Below are 27,687 nucleotides of genomic sequence, written 5' to 3' on the forward strand. Positions count from 1 at the left end.
GGGCCTGCGTCGGGGGGCGGGGCCTGCGTCGGGGTGCGGGCCAGCAGCAGCTGGTATCTTAGCAACAGCTACTGCCTTTCCGTTACTTAGTCTCAAGAGCTGTTACACCTCGTACCTCTGGGATTGTCCATGGTTGACATGGAGGACATGATGTTAGATGAAAGCAACCTCTTTGCATCAGAGGGTGACAATGCGGTTCTGGACACAGACGTGTATGATCAGGAAGGCTATGATGTCCCAGATCCTGGGGTGCTCTCAGAAAGAAATGGTGAGGGCACCTACCATTGTCCAGACACCCCACTAAGAGGCAGATGTTTCTCAGACTTTTGTTCAGTCCCAGAAGTGGAACTTCCCTGGACAGTCCCTGACCTATTATGTCCCCCAGAGGAGGGCTCAATATTGCTTCCCACCTCCAGGGTTAGGGCACAAGGCTATCGTGACACCACATCCTCCACTCACTTACAGAATTGGGTCTGAATGAGGCGCCACAGGTCCTGCAGCTCTTTACAAATAGCCAGGGATGGCGGAAAATGACACTGCGTTCCCGAGCCCGCCTGCTGTGGCTGCATCTGCGCACATACCTCCATGACATTGTAGAAAAGGTGGGGCTCTTCCCTAAAGACACTGGGCACCAACTCCACTGGTCCTTTCGAGTCTCCCCAGGCAGAGGAGCTCAGACCTCCACTATTCACACGCACATCTGTGTACTCTGGCCTGCAGGAGAAAAGAGCAGAGCTGCGAGTCACTCGGATGACACATGGGCTGGAGCCACTACGTCGTCTGAAGGTGGCAGCTGGCCTGCTCTCAGTAGCGCAGGACCCAGTGGGTGGACGCTTCATGGTACTAGATGGTGAAGGTTATCTGCATCAGCATACCAAGGATGGCTGGGTGCAGGCAAAGCTGCAGGCGCCTGTGTTGCTTAACGGGCTAGTGACTGTGCCTGGCCCTTTGGGAGAAGTGGGCCGCTTTGTAGGCTGGGGCCCAGCTGGACTGGCCATATTAGGGCCAGACTTCCACCTGCTCTGGCTGAGCCCACCACAGGAGAACAAGACACTGGGCCAGGAGCCTCTGTGTTGCTTACCAGTGCCCAGCCTGGGACTGTTGCTTGTGGCCCAGGTGGGAGGCAGCCTGGAGCTCTGGAAGTTCCGTTCAGGGGGTCGCCGCCTGGTGTCCTGTGGCTCACCTTTGCAACCACCGCCAGGCTTGTCTGGCTCTCTCAAGAGGCTGGCACTAGGGCCGGAAACTGACCGCGGTACCCAGCATTGCTTTGCTGCCTATGGCGCGGCAGTGCTCACTTTTGATCTGGACGCCTGGACGCTAATAAACGTGTGCCAGGATCTGCATAAAACGTGAGGGGAGTCCAGGGACGGGGAATGGGAGGCAGATCCCTTAAGGATAGCCAATCACTTCGGGGGCTATGGGATCCACAGACACGGCTGTGCTGAGTCCTCTGGGCTTCCCATTCTCTCATGTCTAGTGTCATCTCAGACCTGGAATACTGTGAGGAGGTAGAAGCCATGGTGACAGCTTCCCGGGACAGTACCGTGAAGGTGTGGGAGGCTGACTGGCAGATCCGGATGGTGTTCGTGGGCCACACAGGTGTGCTACAGCCTGGCAACTCTTGGAGCCCTTCTCTCTCATCCTGAGCTTGCCCTTCTCCAGGGTTGACTGAATCCCAGGAATGCCTCCTTAAGCTATGATGTGCCAAAATGACTGACACCTCTCCTGCAGGCCCAGTGACAGCTATGACAGTGCTCCAGAACAGCTGGCTGGTAGTGTCTGCCTCACAGGATGGGACACTTCGAACATGGGACCTGAGGGCTGCAGCTCAGGTGGGAGAGGTAACACTGGGTTGCTGGAACCAAGACATATTATCTGAGAGAGTGAGCCGTTTGCTGGCTCCTGCAGCTCCTGGCTGGTCGGTGCTCTCTCTGTGCTCAAAAAGTGTGGAGCTGTGGCGTGTGTGTGACCTCTATTCGCCGTTAGCACAGCTATCTGCTCCAGTGCTCCACATACAGGTGGCGCCAGTGCTGCCGGCACCAGCTGAGCCGCCTCTGCCCTCTCGCCTTGTATGCGCTTGTGCAGATGGGTCGGTCTACCTGGTGTCAGCTGCTACGGGACGAACTGTGAGTTCACTGCTGCTGGAACCGGAGGACTGTGCTGCTGGGGTGGTTTATTGTTTGTCTCGAGAAGCACTGTGGGTGTTGACACGCTCAGGGCACCTACTGCGCGCCAATGCAGCACGCTGCCCCATGGTCGTCCAGCACCGCCTGCGTCCATCTCCACCCCCAGAGCCCCAGCCCTGCTGTCTGCACCTCTACAGCCATCTCACAGACGCTCGTAGTGCGTTCACTTGCTGGGAGATTGTGCGCCATAATAAGGGCGACATGCTCCGCAGTGCCATTGCCTGGGCCTGGAAAAATAAGAACAGGTGGGCATTGCAGCTGTCTGAGGCTGGGTTAAGGCAAAATGTGGCTGACTTGGTGACAGAGCCGTGACCGACAGCCTCCTTCACTTCTCACAGATTCTTACCAATGATGGGGCACTCAGACGGCACCCTGTCGGTACTGGATTGGCGCACATCAATGACAGTCTTTCGTACAGAAGCGCACAGTCCAAAACCAGTGACTGCTATTGGGTCCACCTGGAACAGCATTGTTACTTCAGGTCAGTACCTTCTCTCCCTCAAAGACAGCCTGGGAGCCCCTGCACCTTCCCGAAGTCCCAACCCTGGCTCCTGCTACCCAAAGGTGGCGATCTGACAGTAAAGATGTGGCGTGTGTTCCCGTATGCCGAGGAGAGCCTGAGCCTGTTACGCACCTTTTCCTGTTGCCACCCGGCGGTAATGCTCTGTGCTCTGGGCAAGCGCATAACTGTAGGCTTTGAGGACCCAGAGAGCGCCACCTATGGTCTGGTGCAGTTTGGCCTGGGTGACAAAATGCGCTGTGACCACCGGCCACAGGATGACCCTACGGACCACATCACTGGTGAGGACAATGAAGCAAAGGTGAAGCCTGTGTCCTTTTTCTCAGTTTCCTAACCTTAGTTTTCCCCCAGGCCTATGCTGCTGCCCTACCCTCAAGATATATGCGTGCTCCAGCCTGGACTGTACCATCCGAATCTGGACCTGGGAGAACCGGCTGCTGCGGTGTGCTGGGGCTCTTTAGTGTGGGGGCAGCTAGTGGCTAAAGGATAGCCACCGGGGGTTTTCTAACCTCTGTTTTCCATTAAAGCTCAGGGGCTGGACTGAAAGGGACAGGGTCTTGCCCCGTCACTGCCTCAGGTTCCCACTCCGTGAAACAGGCCCTAGACTCTCGGCACTCTTGCAGGCTCCTGCAGTTGGATGGTCCCCCTCAGGCCCTGGCTTTCTCCAACAACGCTGGAGACCTGGTATTCGCTCTAAGTTCCCGCCTCTGCCTGGTGTCCCACAAGCTCTACCTACCTACATCCTATCTGGTTGAGGTATACAGTCAAAGTGGTCAAGGTGGGACTGGCAGCTGCACACACATGGTACTGGGAACAAAGCTCTTCCTGCTTCTTCAGAAATTGTGTCAGAAGTCCTCTGATGTCGTAAATGACCCTCCACTGCCGCTGAACAGCCAGAAGCCACTGACATCCACCCAGCTGCAGAGGCTTGCCAGCCTCCATGGAGCAGCCAGCCTCAGGTCTGCCGGCAGGGCTACTCAGCTACTGTGGAGGGTTCTACCCAGTCCCTGTGGGGGCAGGGTTTGCAGAGCTGTGTGTCCCCAGTGTGAGTTCTCCACATTCCCAAGTCCCTCTGATATTGCTACACCTCAACCCAAGAACCTTTTCTCCTGGCTGGTCCTTACTCCAGCTTTTAACCCATTCCACCAGTAACGCCCAGAGCCTCACCTATGCCTGCTTCTATCTACAGTGTGACCTTGCCCTTCATCCATCACGAGACAGCAACAATTCAGCAGCCAGTGTTGAAGGAGGTAGTGTTGAACCTGACTCTTTGCCTGTCCAGTGCCCATCCATGCTCCATATCCATTCTCAATCCACGACCTCTCAGCCTCTGGTTGCTTTGGGCAGCGCATGACAAGTCTTCAAAGAAGCAGGGGCTGACCACTGATCTCCACTTCAGGACTTGAAGGATATCATAGCCCGGGATCAAGACCTTCAAGAACTGAGGCAAGGACTAGTGGTCCCGGCACCCCGGCCCCAACTCTCCTGGAAGGTGCGCCAGGAAGCCTTTGACAGTTACTTAGATCTGATCTATGGTTCTGGCCTGCTGGTAGGTATGGGATCAATCCCAGGCCCTGGCATAACCTTCACCCTATTTGACACAGACTTCGTGTTTGTTTGTTTGTTTGTTTGCCTGTCCCAGGACATAAAATCTGGAAGGGAGTACCTGCAGTGGGGCACTGTGGGCCCCATCACAGAGAAAGAGACTCAGGACATGGGGATCCAGCCAGGAGCTGCTACCAGTGGTGGACAGGCTACATTAAACACTGACGTTCAGCCGGTGTCCCCACCTTCAGCCCCCCAAGCCCCAGGAGCCCCAGGCAGGCGCTTTGCCCGCCCTCCCCGTGTCTCCTTGCCCATTCCACCCACTCACCGGATAGTGCATAGCCAGGCATCCCAGGTGAGGCCTTCTTCCCTTCCCATAGCCACCCATGTATGACACTGTGGTCCCTGCCCCAACCCCTTGTAATTCCTTGTGTACCCTAGCTTCTAGCACGTTCCTCGCTGAGCTGTGAGCTGGGCCTCAGTTTGGATCTTCAGCTGCAGTGGGATTCGTTTGGAGAAAAGATCATGGACCTGAACACATCACCTGATTACCTGAAGCATAGGGTGAGGGCCCCAATTCAAGGGAGGTTTTGGGGGCTTGGATGGCTGTGTTCTGTTCTTACTCCCTGTCCTTCCCCAGGTTCCACTGTTGCTGCACAGAAGGCCCCGAGATCCTCTCTCAAAACTAGGGGGCTTCTTTCCTGCCACCATACAGCCCCACAGGGTGAGACCCCACCCCTCCTTTCTCCCAGAGGTGGCCTCTTCTAGGGGCCACTCTTTACATATCCTATCTCCCTTGGCTGTAAAATCATTGTGTCCCAGTCTGACTTATGGGCCATGCCTACCTGGAGCCTATAGGGTCAAGACTTAAGAACCCTGTACCTCTGCTGGGTGGTGGTGGCGCACGCCTTTAATCCCAGCACTGGGAGGCAGAGGCAGGTAGAGCTCTGTGAGTTCAAGGCCAGCCTGGTCTACAAGAGCTAGTTCTGGACAGGCTCCGAAACTACAGAGAAACTTTGTCTCAAAAACAACAACAACAAAAAGAACCCTGTACCTCTCCATTCTGGCCAGCTCTGGTGTGGCACACTCCTTGCTGCTTTCTAGGACTAGGCCCAAATCAAGGGTCCACCACCAGTGGTTGTTTCTGCATATCACTGTCCCCTTTGGGAGCGCTACATTCCCTGTAGACTTTTTCTGATATCTTGTGCTCCAGATATCTGGAGGGGTCAGTCCCTCCAGATCCACCATCTTGCCATCTTTGGTCACACTGGGCACCCAGGCAGGCCCTAGCCCCTTGCTTAGCACATACCAGGCTCCTGTTCAGGTATATCATTAGCCCTTCCAGCTTGGGGAGGCCTATTTACTCAATTTATGTACCTCTCTCCGAGTTTCTTTCTTCCTTCCCTGCCTCCTCTACCATGGTTTTTATAGACACTCCTGTTTTAGGTTAAGTTCCCCAGAGAACATGTGTGTGGTTAGCGCTCACCAGGGACCAACCACTTCTATGTTCCTCCTTCCATTTACAGTTCATATTCCCCAGATTACCTTGTATTGGGTTTCCCAAACTAAACTGTCATTTGTGTGTTGAGAACACAAGCAAGCTACCAGTCTACTCTAGCTTGTGTTGGCCTGTGATTATGGGGGTGCCCCCTGGTTATGTCCTAGTGATTCTCAGCCCAATCTGTTGCCTTCCACGTCTAGAAACGCACTCGGCCCATCAGTTTTCCTGGCTGCGTGCCCAACTCTGTGATACTGCGGCAGATGTGGTTGCATACAGAGGTCAGCTGCATTGGCTCCCTAGAAGAACTCACCCAGGACAAATTCAAGGCAAGAAGTGGAACTTGGGGTTAGCAGGGTGGACCCTGCTATCTCCACAGCCTGCCACATGTTCTCTCTTGTCCCTCTGCAGTCACTTGGAGGCAAGGATGACCAGTGGCTGAAGCACAGAAGGCATTCTACTGGCAGGTGGCAAAAGAAACTTATCTATTGGCTTCAGAGGGCGCGGAGGAGAGGGGAAGGAGAGGACAATGAAGAGGAGGATGAAGAGTTGGACATGGACTGGGTCTCCTCTTCTCCAACTTCTGAACTCTGGGAAGCAGACACCACTCATGTAGGCACTCTGGGATCTCACGAAGGGGAAGATTGGTGCTCAGAGATGGGTTTGAAGCTTCTTTCATTTTCCTTAGAGTCCCACGGACTTGACCACAAAGGACTTGACCACAAAACCTCAACCTGAAGTCACCAAGCCCAAGATCCAAATGGCTCCCCCTGATCACCAGCCTGGGCGCTCACTCATGGAAGAGCGCTATGGGCATTTGCCCAAGTTCCTGCATCACTTTGTTGTCCAGAACTGGTTCAAAAAGCTGTTCCCTATCTTTACCCTGGAGGTTAGGAGACTCTGGGAAGCTGGGAAGCCCAGGCTGGGGGTGGGGGAAGGAATGAAGGTAGAGGCTACTCCGCATGCAGAGTGGAGTTAGGGATGGGCAGGGCTTCAGCAAATCTTCCCACAGGCCTATCCCGAGATGGGCACCATAGAAGGCTTGGCTTCAGTGTTTGTGGACTTCCTGCAAAAGGCGGGTACCTGGGCAGAAAGAGTAAATCTTCTAAATGCCCTGCTGAGGCTGATTCCTGAGATGAGCAGTGAGCTCCGCAGCCGCCTGCAGGCCAAACTCTTGTACTTACTCAACCAAGACCAGCCCCCTAGCCTCCAGGTGAATCCCTCCACAGTACCCTGTCTCCTCACCTACTTCCAGAATCAACCACGGTTCCCTAGCGCCAGCCTACTCTTGAGCCTAGGACAAGATTCAGAAGCAGTTTGTGATGCTGGCGCTGCAGCTGCTCCTGGCCTGCACCCTGGAGGTCCTTGATGTGGTTTTGGAGATCCTGACCTACTACCTCTACTCACCAGCCAGTCAGTGAGTTGAGCTCCTGCTGGGTTTGCCCTACCAGCGTGGGAAGACTTGTGTTAAAGCCTCATCCACTTGTTCCAGGCAAGAACTCAGGAATCTGCTGTTTGCACTGGGCCTCCAGGACCCACAGGGCTTCCTGTTCAAGGAGTTGGAGGTCTGGGCTGAGAACTTCAACCTTGACTCCAAGGCCAATATACGCACACAATGCCAACAGAAGCTGGAGGAGATTAGTCTTCAGGTCTGGGGGGGCCAAGGACTGGGTGACTCACCTACCTGTTGCCTTCCTCCGAGGCCTCCCAGAAGATCATGGGTGCCCACAGGAATGCCCCTGGGTTTTCCCCAACCAGAATATTTCTTGAAAGCTCTCTACACAACAGATGGCTTTACTGGGATGGAAGGGGAGGAAGGGCTGGATGAGGTACCCTATCCCAGGGGCTAGGACTCTAGCTGAAGGAAAATTCAGAGATACAGGGGCTAGAGAGATGGCTCAGTGGTTAAGAGCACTGACTGTTCTTCCAGAGGACCTAGGTTCAATTACCAGCACCCACATGGCAGCTCACAACTGTCTGAAGATCCAGTTGCAGAGGATCTGACACCTTCACACCAATGCACATAAAATAAAGTTAAATAAACCATAAAAATATTAATAAAAAATTCAGAGATACAGATGCAAGGGTCCTTACTCCATGGGCCACTCTCCTGCAGATGAGTAACTTGGAGCAGTCTGCAGCCAGTGCTTCCCTGGAACCTCCCAGGGAGGTCTCCTCGCAAGCCTCCCTTGTCTCTGGGGCACTCTTGCCTTCCTTGAGCACCTCTTGGCTACCCTCCCGGGCATCGGAAGTCTCCTTGCGTATTCAAGAGCTGATGGTGTCACCTGCGCCTTCACTTTTGGAGCCCATGTTATCATCCATGCTAGATATCCGGTCTGCAAGCATTAAGGCACATTCTCGCATGCGGTCAACCAAAAGAGTCTTCGCTGATACACTGCAGGCCTTCTGTTCTGTGATCCAGGACAATTTGCGTGTTCCTGTGACCGCTGCAGTAAAAAAAGGGCCACCGCCACTGGAGGAGACAGAATGGTCACACTCTCAGATACTGGACCTTTTTTATATTGATGTGCTTAATTTCTTCTGTGAGAGGCACCGGACATGGCAGCAGGGCTTGCTGGAGGAGGAGGAGGAAGAGGAGCGCTTACATGTCTCACGCTTAAGCCAGCTACGGCCCAACATCGTGGTGCGGCCGCCCCGGGATCGCTGGTGCGCATTACTGTGGGCATGTCGGGTTGACCCTGCATGGGCTTCAGAGGAAGGTCTGATTGAATCCTCTTCCTTCTTCAGGCTCTATCCCATTTTTCGGCTGCAGGAGACCAGGCAACCAAGCGTTGGGATGTTTCTTAGGGGTGAGTGGACACGGGTAAGAATTGAACCCTAATGCCCCCCCCCCAACTCAACCTCAGCCTACAGCTTCACTCTCCTGGCTCCCTGCATCCAGGTCACAGGCTGTACCGCCATCGCCATGGCCCAGCTCGTGATGGCTCCCTTCGGGTGCTGAAGCTGCCACTGCCACGAGTGGAGTTGCAGCCTTTTCCCCCAGGTTGGCCTGCACCCCCACGGGCGCTACCCCCACTGCTCCTCCAACCTACACTGCAACGTTACTTTCTGCCCCAAGACACAAACCCTAACACCTACAGTTGACCTGGGGAACAGATAGCCAACGTTCCATGGTCAAGGCCTAGTCCTACCACCTTGGCAAATCACACTACCATGTTTGGTCTGAATTAAAATATATATACATATATATATTTACTTATTGTGTGTATATACATATTTACTTGTGTGCAAATGCACATATGCGTGCATGCTTTTGGAGGCCAAAAGTTGATATCAAGTTTCATTGTTCTACATCCTATTTATTTATTTATCATTCAGTTAGTTATGTTTTTTTTTTTTTGAAACAGGGTTTCTCTGTGTAACAATCCTAGCTGTTCTGGAACTCACTTTTGTAGACCGCTGGCATCGAACTCACAAAGCTCCACCTGCCTCTGCCTCCTGAATGCTGGGATAAAAGACCTATTTTTATTTTTATTATTCTTTAGTTTTTTTTTTTTTTTTTTTTACAAGAGTCTCTCTACATAGCCCTGGCTGTCTGTCCTGGAACTCAGAGATCCACCTGCGTCTGCCTCCTAAGTGCTGGGATTAAAGGCATGTGCCACCACATCTGACCCTATTTAATTATATAAGAGTGTTTTGCTTGCATGTGTGTACCAAGTGGAGCTCAGCAGTAAGATGTCTGCAGCAAGTACACTAATGACTGGACCAGATGACATTTAAGAAAAAGGAGTCAGGTGGGACTTGTGCCCAGTTTGATACCCTCTTCCCTTTGTTCTCCAGGCCCAGAAGCGAGAGCTGTTTCTCTCTCTCTCCCTCTCTCTCTCTTTCTTTGTAGGCTTCTGTTTTTTATGGTTCATATGCTGTTCTGGTTAGTTTTTGTTTGTTTGTTTTTCAAGACAGGGTTTCTCTGTGTAGCTCTAGCTGTCCTGGACTCACTCTATAGACCAGGTTGGCCTCCAACTCAGAAATCTGCCTGCCTCTGCCTCCCAAATGCTGGAATTACAGACATGTGCCACCACTGCCTGGCTTTTTTTTTTTTTTTTTTTTGTCAACTTTATACAAGCTAAAGTTGTTTGAGAAGGGAGAACTTCAACTGAAAAAATGTTCCCACTAAACTGGCCTGTGGGCAAGCCTGTGGAACACTGTTCTAGATTAATGATTGGTGTGGAAGAGCCCAGCCCACTGTAGGTGGTGCCATTCCTGAGCAGGTGGTCTTGGGTTGTTTAAGGAAGCAGTCTGAGCAGGCCATGAGGAGCAAGCCAGTAAGCAAGCACTCCTCCGTGGCTTCTGCTCCAGTTTTTGCCTTCAGGTTCCTACTTTGGGTTCCTGTTCTGACTTCCCTAAGTGACAGACTATGACCTGAAAAGTATAAATGAAACCAACCCTTCCCTCCCCTTAGCTGCAATTCTAGATGGCAGTCCATCATTGTGAAGAAGTCAAGGCAGCAGGAACCTGGAGCAGCGAGTCACATTACACCCATGGTCAGGAGCAGGCAGCAAAGACTCATGTGTGTTAGTGCTAGGTTGCTTTCTCCACTTTAGAAAACTCAGGATCCCCTCCCTAGGGAATGGTGTCACCCACAGTGGGCAAAGTCTTTCCATTAATTCAGATATCCCCCTCCACAGACATGACCATAGGTCAATTTAATCTAGACAGTCCCTCATTGAGACTCCCTTTCTAGGTGACTATCTTGTGTCAAGGTAACAATCAAAGTCAATCATTCTAAGAAGGTTTTCAGTTTTGTTTTGTTTTGTGAGACAGTCTCAGTCTATAGAACAGGCTGACTTCAAATTTATGATCTTCCTGCCTCAACTTCCTGAGTAGTTGGGATTGGACACAAAACACTATACCTAACTGATTTATTTATCCATCTATGTTTTTATTGGTATCTATTAATTATACATACGTTTTGGATATCCAAACTCCAGTCCTTGAGTGCTTTTAATCCCAGCACTTGGTAGGCAGAGTCAGGCAGATCTCAGTAAGTTTGAGGCCAGCCTGGACTACACAGCAAGTTTCCGGACAGACAGGGCTACAACAGAGAAACCCTATCTCGGAAAACAAAACAAAAAAACAAACCAAACTCCAGTCCTCATGCTTGCAGGGCAAGTCCTTCAACCACTGGGCCCCTTTTTAATGAAGACTTTTTAGAAAATGCTCTTTCTTTGGAGGACAAGGCTACTGGATTTCCTGGCTGACATCATTAGACCCCTCCGTCATGCCCCAATATCCTTGAGCAAAGGACTTGATGCCAGGAAGCTGGCTAGAACACCTTTATGCCAGCACTGGCTATTTTGAATATTCTACAGATGCGCAAGGCTAAAATACAACTTCAGCTCCCAGAGGTGTGGCTTCAGCAATGACGTTTCAAGCAGCTTTGGGTAGGCCTTTCCTAGCAACCATTTGTACCAGGTCAGATGAGCACTTCCCCTGAGAGTCTAGTCTATCAAAGGGGACTGTGACTGTGACAACAACAACAAGCAGTGCCTTCATTGATAGAGCTGCTATCCTTCATTTGAGTAATGACCTGTTCCGATTGGTGCAAACTGTTGACTTCTGACTATATACAGGCTGTGTAGTTCTCTTTGTAAACAAGCTGAGAGGCCTGTGTGTACAGCAGATTGGTTTCAAAGTCATTTAGGCAAGGGTGACCTTGGAAATCTAGATTCCTATCTTAGCTTCCTAAATGCTGGGATTATATCTGGTAGGAAACACTTCTCGTACCGTTCCAACATTGGGCCAAAAAAAGTCTTTGCCAGAGATTTTTTTTCTGAGACAGACCAGAACTTACTATGTGTTAAGGAATAATCTTTTTGTACACTGTGAAGATGTGTCTTTGCCAAGCCACCTTCTGATTGGTTTAATAAAGGAGCAGACTGGCTGGTAGCTAGGCAGGAAGTATAGGCGAGACAGCAATAACAGGATGCTGGGAAGAAGGATGGAGTCTTGAGAGTTGCGAGCAGATGCAAAGAGAAGATGAACATGCTGTGTTGAAAGAAGGTACTGCCACTGCCACGTGGCAGAGGGTAGGTAAGAAAATATGGGTTGATTTAAAATGTAAGAGTTAGCTAGTAATAAGCCTGAGTTTTCGGCCAATCATTTATAATTAATAAGTCTCTAAGTGGTTATTTGGGAGCAGCTGCCAAGACACAGAGAAACTCTGCCTACAATTATGCAGACCAGACGGGATTCAAACTCACAGAGATCCACTTGTCTCTGCCTCCCAAGCGCTGGGATTAAAGGTGTGTACCACGATGCCTGTCCTTTCTCACCTACTTTTGTAGATTTGGATGGGCTGGTATGGCAAGGAAAGAAAGTGCAGACAATGGAGACACAGCAGCAGAGCAGCAGAAGAGGAAGTGATGGGGAAGCAGCCGTCATATGGGTTTTCCTTTGGACTGCCAGCTCCTGAATAATGACATGGAGACTTTTTACTAATTTTGAAAGCATGAGCTGGAAGGTGGTGGCGCACGCCTTTAATCCCAGCACTTGGGAGGCAGAGGCATGCGGATCTCTGTGAGTTTGAGGCCAGCCTGGTCTACAAGAGCTAGTTCCAGGACAGGCTCTAAAACTACAGCAAAACCCTGTCTTGAAATACAAAACAAAAAAGAAAAAGAAAGAAAGAAAGAAAGAAAGAAAGAAAGAAAGAAAGAAAGGAAAATGTGGTTTTAGCTTAGGCTTGTTCCCAACTAGCTCTTAAAATTTAAATTAGCCTGTTTATATTAGTCTATGTTCCTCAATGTAGCTCGTAACCCCTCCTTGGTACAGTATGTCCAACCTCCTCCGTGTCTAGCTGGCAAACCTCCCACCTCAGATTCTTTTCCACGGTTCCTATCTCTGCCTGCAAGTCCAGCCTATCCTCTCCTGCCTAACTATTGGTCATTCAGCTCTTTATTAAACCGGTCAGAAGGTGCCTTAGCCAGGTGATATAAAAGAGACACATCTTTACACAGTGTACAAAGATATTATCCCAACAGGCAGTATGGCAGTAGTAGAAACAGCGGCAGCAGTGGCTTTAAGAGGCAAGGGCCTTAGCCTCTTCTCGGAACAGTATCACTAGCCATTGTCAAAGGCTGGGAAATCTGGACACTTAGACCCACGCGAGAGCTAAAAACACTACAGTCACTCCCAGTAGGTATTTAAGGCTGCCTAGGAGCTGTAACGATTGCGGCTCCTTTGCTGTCAGAAGTTGAAGGTTAGGAAAGCTGTCAAGGACCAGCCCTGGAAAAACTCCTGTCTTGGGAGAGCAAGGACCCCAGGCAACAAATTGGTAGTAGAGGCACAAGAAGCACTGAATGGAATACTTTCCTGGAAAAGACCCCAGTACTGAAAGAAACTATCTTCTGCCAGGATTATATAGCTGCGAAGGTCAGTTTCCTCTCACCTGTGCTAACAAATGTGTCAGTGGAAGGTAAAGATAATATGGAGTCTCAGAGAAGCAGAGGTGAGGAAGGGAGAAACCGAACAGGGTTCTAGAGAGCTGTGTGCAGTGTCTGTCGCCAGACTCCCCCAAACCTGCAACACTAGTAACTAGTCCCCTTTTATTCAAGCCTGTTTGACTCAGGCTTCTATCACTGAAGAAGTCCTAACAAATGCCCCAAAGTTAGGCTCTCTGTAAAGTCAGAGGCTGGCTTCTCACCGCGGAGTCCTGCGCCATCGGGTTCTGAACCCGGGGCTAAGTGGTAGCTGGCAACAGTCGGGACACGAAGGGCGCGGGCTTCCGAACTTTCAACTCTGCGTGTTGGCCGCGTGGCTCTGATACCACTGGAGGCAGAGCAGCGGATGTGAATAGGCTATGAGTCGCCGCAAGCACTTAGAATTTTGGGGAGGTGGGATGGAACCTGCACCCCCTACGTGTGCCCCAACACCTAGGCGAAATCCCAACACCGTGGTCCACAATGCCTCGCGCCCAGGCCGGTCCCGCCCCCTTCAGCTGGGTCCTCAGCTTCGGATTGGTCGCAACGACTTCCGCTTTCCAAGGGGGCCTGGTCGTGGCCCTTGTATAGGGAACGGAGACCGAAGTCGCTGCCGGCATGCGGGGTCCGGGGGTGGGTTCGGGGCTCTCGGGCGAGCGAGGGTTGTTAGAGCAGGAGGCCGGCGCGGACACGGAGGCGGCGAATCTCCTGCCATTCCTAGAGCCCGGCGTGCGGGTAGAGCTGCAGGCGGTCGCGGCGCAGCACGTGTTGGCGCTCACTGGTTCCGACTCGGGCCGCGCGCTGTTGGCAGGACAGGCAGCGCTGCTGCGGGCTCTTGCCGAGCTTGCGGTGACTCCGGCCCCAGCTCCTTCCCGCGACGCTTCCCGTGCGCTCGTAAACTTGGCTGCTGACCCCGGCCTGCACAGGCAGCTGCTAGCGGCGGACCCGGAGCTGCCTGACCGCCTGCTGAGCTGCGTGTTGGACCCTCAATGGCCCTGGGCTGAAGAGGCGGCAGCGGTACTGGCCAATCTGAGCCGCGAGCTGGCGCCGTGTGCTGCGTTGATGGAGAAACTGATGGTCGCTGAGGCGGAGCGCCTGGGTCTGGAGCGGCTGGTTAACGCGCTGTGCACGCCCAGCTACAATGCGGCCGCACCCCTTCATTACTTGGGGCCGCTGCTCTCCAACCTTAGCCAGCAGGCGGAGGTGCGTGCTTTTCTGCTGGACCAGGACAGGTGAAGCCCAGATGCCTACGCGGACGGGGAGGGGGAGTGGAAGTGGACAAGGACAGCAGTGAATGTGGCCTTTCAACAGGTGCGTGGTCCAGCGGCTGCTGCCTCTTACCCAGTACCCAGACTCCTCGGTGCGGAGGGGAGGAGTGGTGGGAACACTTCGGAATTGCTGCTTCGAGCATGGTGAGTGACAAGGAGGGGATTGGACCATTGCTGGGTGGAGACAGGTCCTTCGGGATCCAACAGACCAATTTCTTGATCCCTTTCCTTGTTTCCACCTCCAGGACACCACAAATGGTTGCTCGGGCCCCAAGTTGACATTCTCCCCTTTTTGCTGTTGCCCTTGGCTGGGCCTGAGGAGTTCTCCGAGGAAGAAATGGACAGTGAGTGACTTAGGTGGTTGCCTCAGGGTTGTCTAGGCTCGAGGGAAGGATGCAAGCAAGGGGAGAGGGAAAAATGTACAGGTCTGGAGTCCTTTCAGAAGCCTTTGTGGGAGAGGGGGTTGCTTACACACACACATACACACACACACACACACACACACAGCGAGGCTCACCCAGGCAGAGCATGGCTCGGTGTCCAACACAGCTCCCACCCTCACTCCTAGGGCTGCCTGTTGACCTACAGTACTTGCCACCAGACAAACAACGAGAGCCAGATGCTGACATCCGGAAGATGCTCATTGAAGCCATCATGTTGGTGAGCAGGGGTCTGTGATGTTAATGCTCCCTACAAAACATATTAGTATCCGAGGAGTAACCCTTTCCATCTCCCTAGCTGACAGCCACTGCGCCTGGTCGGCAGCAGATACGGGACCAGGGTGCTTACTTGGTCCTTCGAGAGCTACACAACTGGGAGCCAGAACCCGATGTGCGAATGGCTTGTGAGAAGCTCATCCAGGTGAGCGCAGGGTCAGAAAGGCTAGGGACGCTGTCCCACAGCTAACGAGCTGCTCACCTGCCTCCTCTGCTTGCAGGTGCTTATTAGTGACGAGCCAGAGGTTGGCATGGACAACCTGCTGGAGGTGCAGGTGCCTGAAGACGTGGAGCGACAGCTGCAACAGCTAGACCGGCAAGAACAGTTAGATCTTGCTCAAGAGCTAAGAGACAAGGGTGCCCCACAGACCTGAAGCTCCTTTGGCTGAAGTGCCAGCTCCATATCTACCTTTGCCAGGGTTCCTTCAGGGTTCTAGGGTAACCCAGTAAATGTTGAGAAGCTCAAGGACACTGCCCATTCCTGTGCCCTGCTGCACCCGGCAAGAGTGCAGGCTGTTCAGTGCTGCTTACATATGAGGCAGGTAGCTGATGGCCACTGGAGCTGTGAGGAGCCTGTTCCCAGACTGTGGTAAGGCTGGACCAAAAACATTGTAAGCCCTGGACAGCCAACTAGATCTTCTCACTCCTGAAGACACTGAAGGATCTGGACATGGGTTGGCTTAGTGGTGCCAACCGTGCTATGAGCCCCAACCTTTGGAGTCTTTTTGCTTATTTTGCCCAAGACCCCCTTGAAAGACAAACCACACTTGAATCCTAGGATCTTCATAGGATGCTCTGCCCTTCCAGGCCTGTCTTTGGATCACTGCTGGGTACTGTTTCTCCTTCACTATCTCTCTTTCTCTGTTCCACCCGTGATACCGGCCCCTGCCTTTAGTCTTTGGTTAGCCTCCTTAGTCCCGGTTGAATTAGACTTAGCCATTTAGATAGAATCTGCTCCTCAGTTAGCTTCCTTGAGCAACAGTTGCCTTTCAAGACCCTCCTACTGGTCACGCCTTGCCTACCTCTGCAGAGATTCTCCTGGGTGTTATTGAAGCATTTATTCTTATATACTCCTACCCCCAATTCATGGAGCCTACTCCCTCTATACAGCCCTTCTTCCTCATTCTGTAGATAACCACGGCAAATCCTGCCCCACTGTGTCCCCCCTTTTGAGGCACAGATCTTGATCCATCTGTGTGAAGCTTTTGTATGCTGTTCCCGCTCAGCAGTGGGAACATAGTCTTCATGGGAATTTGCAGTGTTCCACTCCATATCTCTGAAGCTGGAAACATGCTTTATGTGTTTTTATGCCATGGCTAGGTGTTTGATTCATACCATGAGTCTTCCTCCCCACCATGACACCCTCCAGCCCTCTGTTTAAGCTTCGATACTCTAGGTACATGTGCTCTGTAAACTGGTGTTTTCCCTTGGCCACCAGCCCTCCCTGTGTAGACAGCACATCCTCAGCTCCACAGAAAAAACATTTTATCTGCCCATACCCACCTATCCTCAATTGACCAGATAGTGCCCAGGCATGTTCCTTTTGGGGAATGTGGGGCGCAGAGCGTAGCCACCTGCCATGGTGTGCCATAACCCAAGGCTGGTAAAACCTATTCCTCTGGTACAGGTTTCCAGATGCCGCACAGCTGGGCCAGAGACACTCTCCTTAGAGATGACCTGCCTCTGGAGGTGCTGCAGCTTTTGCTTCTGATACACCATATCTCCGCGAGGCTCTGTGTTACCAGGGCCTATTGCTGACTGGGAATGCTTCTGTTCTGCAATGGACCAAAGCAGAGGGTCATGTAGAGTGTTAAGAGGCACTCCCTGCAGCCCAGCAGTCACTGTGAGCCATGCCCCACCTGGGGTAGCACCAAGCGTAGAGGACAGTATGTGTTCGGCAGGTAGCATCCAGCAGTGAGCAGCCACCTGCTGTAGGCCCAGGCGTGCACACGGATGCAGCTGAAGCAGCCCTCTGATCAGGTCCCGGCACTCTACAGGGGAGGGCTCACCGCTGGAGCCTGCCAGTAACCCAGACCCACACCCACAACTAACAGAAATGGTGGCAGCTTGAGAGGGAACCTTACCACTCTGGCAAAGATTCAGGAGCTTCTGCCCACTATGAGAGGAGGACTGAGGCATAGAGAAGGGGTGGGGTATTCTGGACTACTGCCATATTCTTCAGTAGGATTGTTATCCTTCAGTCAGTTCTACCCTCAGCTTTCCCAGCATGCAGTGTGTGGTATGGTGCTTTTCCAGCCGATGGGTGGGGTGATACCATTATTCTCTTTGCTGTGGTCCTGGTCTCTGGTTACTCATCAGGCCTGAGCTGGGGCTTGGAAGGAGCATGGAATGGTGTTGCTCACCTGGGGACAGCCCTGGCCTGAAGATGGGACCACGGCGAATCAGTTGCAGCATGCGAGGGGGTTGGTGTTCCTTGAAGGGCAGCTTCCCAGACACCATGGCATGGAGGATGATCCCTCTGGGGATGCAGCTTCCTCAGGGTGCTGGCCCTCCTAAGCCCACCCCTGGGTCCTGCTGGGGGGTTCCTGGGGGTACTCACAGGCTCCACAGATCAGCCTGCTCACCGTTGTACTTCTTGCTCATGAGGATCTCTGGGGCCGTATAGGCCACAGAGCCACAGAAGGTGCTCAGCAGTGAGTTCTTGAGCCCCATGCAGTTGGCAAAGCCAAAATCTGCACACAGTATGCAGGCAGGGCAAGGCAACACGGGTGATGGACAGGACGGGAGAGTGGGTTCAAGAGGGTATCTGTCAGGATGGTGGGGTCTGGGAGGGAGCTCTGAAAAAACGAGAGTGAGGGAGAGACCAGGCGGGGCCCCTAGTGGGTGTGGGCTGTAGTCAGGGCTAAGTCAGAGTTGAGGACAGGAGGATGTCAGAGGTAGGGGTCCAGAAGTAAACTGAACTAAGGGAGCCGTGTGGGCTCACCTGTCAGCTTTAGGAAGCCCTGGTCATCCAACAGGATATTTTCACATTTTAAATCCCTGTGGAGAAGGGAATGTGGGGCTGGGCTCAAGTAGGTCAGCAGCTACCCAGGCAGGCAGGTAGGCCAGATGGCACCCTTACCGGTGCACAATGCCGGCATTGTGGCAGTGTGCCACAGCGCTGACCAATTGCCAGAACAGCCTTCGGGCCTCTTCTTCCTCTAGCCCTGGGCAGCATCGGAGGTCTGACACGGCATTGATATGCTCCAACAGGTCACCTCGGGCTGCCAACTCCAGTACCAGGTAGGAGCGCTGGCTATTCTGGTAGGTCTCGTACAACTGCACCTACCAAATACCCCCATCCTTCACATACACTGTCTTCCCAAGGAAGGTCTGGGCCAAGAGTACTGGGACTGTTACATGTACTCGATCCCAATTACGGGTGAGAATGGGCTCTGTACGCAAGGGCAAAAGGGAGGTTTGCCAAGTAGGGAAGGGGAGCCAAGTATGGGTAGAAAGCAGGCATAGCAAGGACTGTCTTACTATGTTCAGGTGCTTGTAGGTGGCATTGAGTGATAAAATCTCACGGGGCAGGAACTTTCTGGAGTACTCCACTGGGGCTTCAGCCGTGGACACAATCTTAATAGCTACCTGAGAAAGGTGGAGAGCAGTCAGCTGAGTAGAAGCTCCTCAGAATAGGCCCACTGTTCTTTTTTCTTTCTTTTTTTTTTAAAGATTTATTTATTAAGCATACAATGTACTGCTGGCAAGGTGGTTGTAAGCCACCATGTGGTTGCTGGGAATTGAACTCGGGACCTCTGGAAGAGCAGCCAGTGCTCTTACCCTCTGAGCCGTCTCTCCAGCCCCGGCCCATTGTTCTTTACATACATTGTTGAACCTCTCCCAGTGGCTGGGTGAGCAATATTCTCGAAAGGTGGTGCCAGCCCCACTTTCTTTCTGTCCTGGGCACACACATGTTTGAGAGATTGGGGAGCAGAGCATGGGGAAGCTGAGAAGAAACAGGACCTAGGAGGGTAGTCCTATAGAGGAAGCCAGGGTGGGGTACCTAAGGAGCCCACAGAGAAGGTGGCAGGCCTCCCTCACCATAGTGTGGTGCTTGTCCCGCAAGTCAGAGAATAGCTTCGGGTTGTGCTTCATGCGCTCACGTGTTGCATAGGCCAGGTAGACCTTGGAGAAAGCACCAGAGCCAATCTTCTTGGAGGAGAGCAGGTAGCCGTTGTCCATGCATTCTCGAACCTGCTCCGTGAAGACCCTCTGATGCAGCTTGCGACGATTGTTGCTTCTCAGAGAAGGCAGGGTGCCAAAGAAGGGGGCTTGGTGGGCCAGCTTAGCTGGGGGTAGGGACATCACCGAGGGCTAACTTGTTTCAGAGGGCAGGGACTGGGAAAGCAGGAGGCCAGGTGGGGGACCCACAGCCCCTTGGAGAAAACAGTTTTCTGAAGGCTTATCGAGTTTAAAGCTAAGAGTGTAGGTTGAGAGGCTCAGGGGAGATGAACACAGCTCTGGACTGATTAGAGAGTGAAGACTCCAAGGAACTGGGTATAGGTTCTAAAATAGAAGGTTCTAGAGATGCACCTGCATTGTGCCCTCAAAGTTATTGAGACCTGACATGTCCGAGGCTATCTTACTGGATTAGCCCTATCTAGTGCTGCGCTCCCCTCTGTGGGGTGAGAACTCACATGAAGGGTTAGCACCAGGATGAGGCTTTTGTGGGTCACTCTACATGTAATTGAATATAAAAAACCTTTAAGGATTTATTTTATTTATTTATTTTACACACCAACCAGTTTCCCATCCCTCCACTCCTTCTATTCCCTCCACCACCTCCCTTTTCAACCCCCAACCCCAGTCCACTCCTCCATCTTCATTCAGAAGGGGTAAGGCCTCCCATGGGAGTCAACAAAACATGGCATATCAAGTTGAGGCTGGACCAAGTTCCTACCCCTTGCATCAAGGCTGGGCAAGGCATCCCACTATAGGAAATATGTTCCAAAGAGCCAGTTTATCTGTAAAGGGACAGATACTGGTTCCACTGCTAAGTGCCCCACAAACAGACCAATCTACACAACTGTCACCCAGATGTAGAGGGCCTAGGTCAGCCCCATACCAGCTCCCATAAACTCAGATCAGCTGTCTCTATGGGTTTCCCTGTCATGATCTTGACCCCACCCCTTGCTCATGTAATCCCTCCTCCCTTTCTTCATCTGGATTCCCAGAGCTCAGTCCAGTATTGACTGTAGATCTCTGCATCTGCTTCCATCAGTTGCTGTATAAAGGTGCTCTGATGACAATTAGGGTAGTCACCAATCTGATTACAGGGGAAGGTCAGTTCAGGCACCTTCTCCATTATTGCTAGGAGTCAGAAGGGGTCATCCTTGTGAGTTGCTGGGAGTTTCCATGGCACCAGGTTCTCCCTGACCCCATAATGGTCCCCTCTATCAAGATACCGCTTTCATTACTCTCCCCCTCCATCCTGCCCTCAACTGGACTATCCTGATCCCTCATGTTCTCATTCCCTTATCCCCTTCCCTCTATTCCCCCTGCCACCAGTTTACCCAAGAGATCTCATCTATTTCCTTTTCCCAGGGAGATCCATGTGTCCCTCTTGGAGTCCTTGTTACCTATATTTTTCATTAGTGTGTGTGTATGTGTGTGTGACAGAGAGAGACCCCACAGAAATTTTGTGTCTCCTGGAGCTGGAGTTTTAGGTGGCTGTTTTTCTTTGGGCCACCTGATAACGGGTGCTGGAAACCAAACTTGGGTCCCATGCAAAAGCAGTATGTGTTCTTAATTGCTGAGCCATTTCTCCAGCCACAATACATCCTTTATTAAAGAAGTTGGGAGGAGCCGGGCGGCGGTGGCACATGCCTTTAATCCCAGCACTCGGGAGGCAGAGGCAGGCGGATCTCTGTGAGTTCGAGACCAGCCTGGTCTACAAGAGCTAGTTCCAGGACAGGCTCCCAAGCTACAGAGAAATCCTGTCTCGAAAAACCAAAAAAAAAAAAAAAAAAAAAAAAAAAAAAAAAAAAAAAAAAAAAAAAAAAGTCGGGAGGGAGTTGGGTGGTGGCGGCACTCTATCAAGCAATTCAATTGAGCACTCTATCGAGGCAGAGGCAGGTGAATCTCTAATTTGAGGCCAGCTTGGTCTACAGAGCAAGTTCCAGGACAGGTAGAGAAACCCTGTCTTGAGAAAACAAACTTTGGAAGGGTTAAGTCTAAGGACATAAAGAGATCAAAAGAGATCAGCCACTGTTTCATTCTTTGAGGGGGGCCAAGGTCACAGAGTCAGGATCCTCTATCCTGGTCTTCCTCTACTGGATTCTGATTTTTGACCCAGGCCAGGCCTGCTGCAGGAGGCCTATCACCTAGATCTCTCTTCAGATTTGAATACATCTTCAGGGCAAGCACAGCCACCACCTTAGACTATTCTCTCAGAGCACGGCATCTACCATCACTTCTCTTTCGTTCTGATGTCCAGAGTCACAGCTGACCTTTACTTAGCATGCGCCGTATGCCAGTTGCTATGCTAAGTCATCATTTTAGCTGCATCTCTCTGATCATGTCTGATTCCCTGAACACACTTCTGTGTGTAGTCTTTTTCTTTGGGCCGCCAGTTCACACAAAGAATGAAATTATCAATTAATTATGAAAGCTTGGTCTTAGCTTAGGTTTTTTCTGCTAGCTCTTATTTTTTTCCAAGACAGGGTTTCTCTGTCGCTTTAGAACCTGTCCTGGAACTAACTTGTAGACCAGGCTGGTCTCGAATTCAGAGATCCACTTGCCTCTGCCTCCCAGTGCTGGGATTAAAGGTGTGCGCCACCACCGCCTGTCTTCCACTGACTCTTATAACAAATTAGCTTGCTTTTATTAATCTATATTTTACCATGTAGCTTTTTACCTTTTTTCATTCTGTGTGTCTGACTCCATGTCTCATTGGTGTCTCCTCTGGGCCTCAATTGTCTCCTTCTCTTCCTTTTTCTCCCCCGCCTTTACCTCCTCCCTAGTTATTGGCTGTTCAGCTTTTTTATTACACCAATCACAGCAAATACATTTTCACACACTGAACAAATGTCCCACAGCAGAAGTGCCAGAGGTAGTTCAGACCCAGATTCAGGTAATTCAGATTTCAAATCTGAATGCAATGAAACAGTACATGTTTTACAGATGATGAAATTGAAGCCAAGTGCGAGGTCTCTGCTGTGAGCTGGAAGGACCAGCATATTATCCTGAGAGTATTCATCAAGGCCTGGAATATAGTAGAAGTCTAATGTGCCCTGGAGACTTGTGTCTTCCTGCTCTGAAACCTATAGCTGGATGTGCAGGCCTTGACTATAAGGCTTTGGAGCAGCCAGGCCTGAACTGTCAGATTTATTTTTTCATCCTTGTTATCCTGTGAATTTTTGGAATGAATGGCTCATAGCTTCCATCCTTGTCTTGGAAAGAAAAGAAATATAGAAAATATGCACATAGTAACTGTCCTCTGGCTAATCTGGAGTTTAGGTAAAAGGAGATTGTTTCTGGGTTTTACTACAGGTTAGCAGTCCAGGAGTTGGGAAGGCTGTGGGTATATGCGCCATTGGGTGAGGATGCTTGTAGGTGGGTGGCCATTACATCTAGAGAACAAAAGGAAAACACGACAACTCTGTTGAGGCCACCAGTGCCATTGAGTTGCTGCTGTCTACTCAGAGCCCCTCCCCTTCCTGGCTCCCACCTAGGCCAGAGCCCAAATGGAAGCTAACAACTCTCTGTCTGTCTTTTTTCCCCTTTGGTTTTTCGAGACAGGGTTTCTCTGTGTAGCCCTGGCTGTCCTGGAACTTTCTCTGTAGACCAGGCTGGCCTCAAACTCAAAGAGATGCACCTGCCTCTGCCTCCCGAGTGCTGGGATTAAAGGCGTGCACCACCACCACCTGGCAAGATTTTACTCTTAATTGCGTGTGTGTGTGTGGGGGGGGGGGTATGTGCACTTTAGTGTGCATGCCCGTGGAGCTTAGAAGCTTTGATTCCACCTGGAGCAGGAAGTTACAGCTGATTGTGAGCTGCCCAATGTGTGAGAGAGGAGAATGTGCTCTTCACTGCTGAGCCACCTCTCCAGTCCCTTTGCATTGTCTTTGTCCTCTTCTCTATCTGCACTCTTAGTAGCCCATCAACTCCACTGAGTTACTCAATACCACATGTACTGGGCCTTATGCTGGATGATAATAGTAAAAATTAAAAGTTGTGATCCATGCTGGACAGTTTGTGTGGTTGGGGAGGAAAAAGTGACCCCGGTGACTGTGGAGGGGCATGTTGGGCTGTTGCCATAGCAACGCCACTCCAAGGCTTTTCAGGCTGGAGAGTGAGTTGTCCAGGTGTGAGCTTGGAGAAGACCTCCTTCCTTGGTAGTTACCCTAGTTAGTCCCTTCTATTTTCTGGCATTTTCCTAGACCATGACCCCATCTGCAGAATGCTCCCCTCTTGTGCCCATATATATATATCCTGTCGTTTTTTCTTGGGCTCCATCCTCACAACAGAAATAGATCCGAGTCCCTCCCACCATGGAAAAAGACTATCCAGTCTCAGTGTTTGCCTAAGAACCCTCAAGCCAGCTGCCCTCCAGGACCCTGTCCAACCACAGCTTGATTTCCACATCTAACATACACTGTCAGGCCTGGGTAATGTAATCGCTAACTGCTTCCTTTTTCTCAACGGGCTGTTTTGGTTCTTTTGCTTTCAGAACACTGCTCACGACTTTCCTTTGTTTACTCACATCTGTGTGATTTCAACCTCTGGTTCTTTGCAGGTACTCCAGTCTTCCTGGCATATTCCTCCCGCAACTGTCCCAGAAGAAGCCCTTCCCACCTTTGCTTTCTTGGCACCAAAACCAAACCCCTTCACAGTAGTTCCTATATCCTGTAGTATGTCTTACTATTCATTTCCTTGTTTATCCACCGCTCCTCTTTCCAGGCTTAGAGGCTTTGGTTTCACCTGGAGCTGGACATTACAGCTAGTTGTGAGCTACCCAGGGGCTGAGATATGATCATTTTAATTCCCAAGGTCCTGTTGATATGTTGGATACGTACCTCTGATGGGCACGGACATATGTATCTGCTTGTTTGTCTGTGAATTAGGGGTTTTAGGTATTTTTTAGGTGTTTCGAATATAACAATACGTGGTGTGTGCCCAGAACAGCTGTTGCTTCTCTCTCTCTCTCTCTCTCTCTCTCTCTCTCTCTCTCTCTCTCTCTCTCTCTCTCTCTCTCTCTGTCTGTCTGTCTGTCTGTCTGTCTGTCTGTCTCTCTGTGTTTTGTTTTGTTTTTTTCGGGGGTGGGTGGCAGGGTTTCACTTTTTTGCCCTGACTGTCCTGGAACTGGATTCGCCTGCCTCTGCCTCCCAAAGACGTGCACTACCACTCCTGGCCGCTGGGGCTTCATGCGTAGCAATCCGAGCCTGACTTGTGTCGGGAACAGCGCTTGCGCAGACGGCGCCTGGCGCAGCAGCACCCCTCGAGCTGGTCTTGTGAGGTGGTCACCCGACCGTCGGAGAACTCCGCGGAGCTTAAGGAGGAGTCAGTGTGCCTAGGCTCTCTAGGGCGTGGAAAGTGGGGGCGGGGCTATCGTGAAGGACGGAACTTGCGGCCAGTGAGCGTGGAGATCGCATGGAGGCGGGGCCAGATTGCCGCGCGCCAGGCCGCAGTTGGCCAGACGGCTGCGGGGACGGGCTTGGAGCGCAGCTCCGCCCACTGTGGGCTGCTTAGGGCACGGAGGGCGGCTCCCTGGTTGTGGCGGCGGCGTCTGCGGCTCCTCAGGTAAACGGATTGTTGAGGTTCATCTTTGGTGGCGGAAGCCCGGCGCCCTTTGGGGGAACTTGGACCAGGGAGCACGGGGTCTCCCCTTCTGCCAGTAGCACGGGAAGTTGTGTCAGGAGGCGTCTCCCCAAGGTCAGCGGGCCGGTGCCAGAAGGTCCTGGGAGCTCTCAGGTGTGCCCTGTGGGCCCGGCTTCACGCGTCACACCTGGGAAAGACCTGGGAGCTTGCGATTCAATTTTTCTGCGTCCGACATCGGCACGTGGACCCCAGACCCTATCCCTGCTTTCTGGTGGGTCGCGTGGTCCGTATTCTAGCCCCTTCCGGGAACTCGATGGTTCAAGAGACCTTGGTCCTCTCCGGCGTACTACGTGTCCATGTCTTTGAGCACCACAGCTGGGCCGCTTGCATTTCTGTCTCTTTCAGAAAACTGAGCCTTCATTCGGAGACTTGCAAAACAAGTGCGTACCGCAGCCACTAGTCTGTGTTCTCTTTTCAATTAAAGGAGGCGGTCTAGAGCAGGAAGGTGATTTGTTCGGAGTCACGAGGATAGCTGGCCCTAGGGAGAAGGCCACACAACTCAGCAGAGCTGTAGGGACGATAGAACTCAAATAAGGGGTTGAGCCAGAGCCGGGGTTCAGATTTTCCTGCCGTGTCGGGGCAGCTACCCAGCAGTACTCTGCTCTACTCTGTACAGAGCGCAGGGCAGGTACTGGATGGAGCCATAAACTCAGGTCCAGTAAGCACAAAGAGAGGCTGGAGAGGGATAGAGGAGGCTGGCATCTGGAGACCTGGGGATGTGAGCTGAGCAGCTGCTGTGGCAGAGGCCAGCTTTGAGGAGCTAGTCTTGGCTGGAGGCAGGGAACACTTTGGAAGGATGGTGGTAGAAGTGGAGATGAAACGGATGAACAGTCCGTGGTCCTGATTTTTGACTCAGTTAATTAAATGGTGAAAATTCAGGAAGCAAGTAACTGAGGCAGGACAAGGGTAAAGATGATGGGTTATGTCGTAGCTGCTCAGTTGGATTTGAGTAGCCCTGGTCATCTGGATGGAGAACCTCCCAGCAGACACAGGCTTGGTGGGACACGAGAGCAGAGATCCTATGCAAATCACTGGTTGTGGGAAAGTTCATCGGTCCATGTGTTTATAACTTGGTTGGCTGTGCAGTCTCTGTACCTGCAGGCCCTGGAGATGCCAGAAGTCTTTCCTCTTAGGCCTTGGGCTAAGACGTGTGGCCCAGAAGAGAAATGTCTTTCTGGTCTCTGATGTCAAAGTAGAATGGCTGAGGATGAGCTGACTTTGTTGACTTGAAACTGCTGTCCAGGCAAATGTCTTATCTTGTCATACGCCCTCTCTCAGAGGTGACTGTTGAGGGGCAACAGAGGTGGAACCTGTAAGACCTGTGCTTGCTCAGTAAAGTCGTCTGTGTGGGGGGCAGCAGATGTTAGGGCTCACAGAGGCCCAGGTGAAAAGCAGGGTTGCTGCTGCTGTCTGATCAGCAACACCAGGCCGCCTGGTATCTTTTTATTGAGCCGAGTGGTTTTGAGTCAGAAGTCCTTGTCTGTGTCAGGGCACACCACTCGATTCACTTGGGGAAGTAACACCAGGCAGGGTTCCTGTGGCTCTTGTAAGTACCTGGCCAGTTTTCCGAGAATATTGGCTGTTGAATGTCATGGGGCTCATGCTTTCTTCCCCGAGCTGGAGGGGTGAGGTCCCCTTGCTTCAGGGGTTAGCATGTAAACCCAGCACCATAGTTCCATGTAGCTTATTTGAGAAAACATATTCTTAGTGGACAGCGAGCAGTGAGCTCCTGACTGTTTTACCATGGGATACCTTCTCAAGTTTTTGCTAGTGACTCTAGAACTTGACTCTTCTCTGGCCCAGTTCCTCCTAGGTAGGGCATTTGGAGACTGTGTGTGCCTGAACCCACCCCCATCCCTCCACCCTGCTTTGGAGCCCAGCAGGAATTTGCTAAATGTGCAGGTGCATAATGGTTCTCCATTCATATAAATAGGTGCTGTGAACTGGGTGTGTGCACCTGTTAGAAAGAAAGAAAGAAAGAAAAAAAGAAAGAAAGAAACAAAAAAGAAAAAAGAAAATAAGCTTTCTATATAGAAAAGAAAGACCCCCCATCAGCCTATCTGTCATCTCTCATCCGTTTTGCTTTGCTTTTGCCTTTTAGATTTGCCCCAGCCTGACTACGAATACCCACATACATAAATGTCTGTGTCCCAGTGTAAGAGTGTCTGCAATGATGGGAACTCCTCAGGCTCTGTCACTGGGACCAGCACCTAGCACCCAAGGCAGTCCTTGTCCTGTGTCAGATGTGCACAGAGCTTGCTGCTGCCTGGCTTCACTCCCAGTCAGAGCCTTTGAGTACGGGTGCTCCTCTCATCATTCACTGATCCAATAAGTACATGCAAGGCTGGCTGGCTCTAGAGCCATGACCTTAACTGTTTGCTTTGCTACACTGTCTCTCAGCTTTGGAAAAACAGCTGGACATACACTTTGTCCTATGGGGTGGTCAGCACGGTCGGTCTCTGCGTGTCTGTTGGTTCTCTTCCCCAGGGATTCCTGGATGTCCCTTTTCTTGTTTGTTTTAGTAATGTACAAGCTCTTTTTCACATTAACATTAGGTAGACTACCCTCTTGTTACATGCTATGATTTGTTGTGCTTTTTTCCAAAGCAAATATTTATATTTTTGGTTTTTTTTGAGGCAGAGTCTATTATATAGCCCTGGCTGTCCTGAAACTCCTTATGTAGACTAGGCAGGCCT

The 27,687-nt window shown here is 51.5% G+C and overlaps 4 protein-coding genes across 6 annotated transcripts in view; 3 read left to right on the forward strand and 1 right to left on the reverse strand.

The window, feature by feature from the left end:
* The first annotated feature begins 55 nt into the window (after positions 1 to 55).
* Positions 56 to 8,913, forward strand: Wdr97 (WD repeat domain 97). The gene is made up of 24 exons (XM_038343979.1): positions 56 to 268; positions 466 to 602; positions 721 to 1,349; positions 1,478 to 1,599; positions 1,732 to 2,431; positions 2,525 to 2,667; positions 2,751 to 2,987; positions 3,058 to 3,148; positions 3,330 to 3,462; positions 3,544 to 3,665; positions 3,896 to 3,956; positions 4,106 to 4,255; positions 4,349 to 4,606; positions 4,693 to 4,815; positions 4,892 to 4,975; positions 5,953 to 6,078; positions 6,161 to 6,346; positions 6,438 to 6,638; positions 6,762 to 6,962; positions 7,048 to 7,166; positions 7,242 to 7,398; positions 7,866 to 8,416; positions 8,498 to 8,559; positions 8,652 to 8,913. The coding sequence occupies exons 1-24, from the start codon at positions 130 to 132 to the stop codon at positions 8,852 to 8,854; spliced, it is 4,935 nt and encodes a 1,644-aa protein (XP_038199907.1). The 5' UTR covers positions 56 to 129; the 3' UTR covers positions 8,855 to 8,913.
* Positions 8,914 to 13,762: 4,849 nt separating this feature from the next.
* Positions 13,763 to 16,482, forward strand: Hgh1 (HGH1 homolog). The gene is made up of 6 exons (XM_038342895.1): positions 13,763 to 14,417; positions 14,497 to 14,597; positions 14,699 to 14,797; positions 15,022 to 15,113; positions 15,192 to 15,314; positions 15,391 to 16,482. Exons 1-6 carry the CDS (start codon positions 13,804 to 13,806, stop codon positions 15,541 to 15,543), a joined length of 1,182 nt encoding a protein of 393 aa, XP_038198823.1. The 5' UTR covers positions 13,763 to 13,803; the 3' UTR covers positions 15,544 to 16,482.
* A 297-nt stretch (positions 16,483 to 16,779) lies between these two features.
* On the reverse strand, positions 16,780 to 19,477 carry LOC119823652 (testis-specific serine/threonine-protein kinase 5-like). The gene is given in 9 exon segments (XM_038343734.1): positions 16,780 to 16,879; positions 16,881 to 16,944; positions 17,029 to 17,160; positions 17,533 to 17,648; positions 17,730 to 17,862; positions 18,114 to 18,169; positions 18,252 to 18,454; positions 18,653 to 18,760; positions 19,214 to 19,477. Coding segments are annotated over 9 exon segments (1,176 nt in total).
* A 5,364-nt stretch (positions 19,478 to 24,841) lies between these two features.
* The window catches only part of Mroh1 (maestro heat like repeat family member 1), a 74,872-nt gene continuing 72,026 nt past the window's right edge, over positions 24,842 to 27,687 (forward strand). For all 3 annotated transcript variants that reach the window (XM_038341366.2, XM_038341365.2, XM_038341367.1), the window contains exon 1: positions 24,842 to 24,913. The gene's annotated coding sequence lies outside the window, so the exon portion shown is untranslated. The remainder of the gene's footprint in view (positions 24,914 to 27,687) is intronic.

The sequence above is a fragment of the Arvicola amphibius genome, chromosome 9 (assembly GCF_903992535.2).
Source record: "Arvicola amphibius chromosome 9, mArvAmp1.2, whole genome shotgun sequence".
Lineage (NCBI taxonomy): Eukaryota > Metazoa > Chordata > Mammalia > Rodentia > Cricetidae > Arvicola > Arvicola amphibius.

Bases quoted from the DNA above. Each gene is read 5' to 3' on its own strand.
- Wdr97 (XM_038343979.1), top strand. From the start codon at position 130: ATGGTTGACATGGAGGACATGATGTTAGATGAAAGCAACCTCTTTGCA. The intron at 6,639-6,761 runs GTTAGGAGACTC...ATCTTCCCACAG, and splicing joins TCCCTATCTTTACCCTGGAG to GCCTATCCCGAGATGGGCAC. The intron at 7,399-7,865 runs GTCTGGGGGGGC...ACTCTCCTGCAG, and splicing joins TGGAGGAGATTAGTCTTCAG to ATGAGTAACTTGGAGCAGTC.
- Hgh1 (XM_038342895.1), top strand. From the start codon at position 13,804: ATGCGGGGTCCGGGGGTGGGTTCGGGGCTCTCGGGCGAGCGAGGGTTG. The intron at 14,598-14,698 runs GTGAGTGACAAG...TTCCACCTCCAG, and splicing joins GAATTGCTGCTTCGAGCATG to GACACCACAAATGGTTGCTC. The intron at 15,114-15,191 runs GTGAGCAGGGGT...CCATCTCCCTAG, and splicing joins TCATTGAAGCCATCATGTTG to CTGACAGCCACTGCGCCTGG.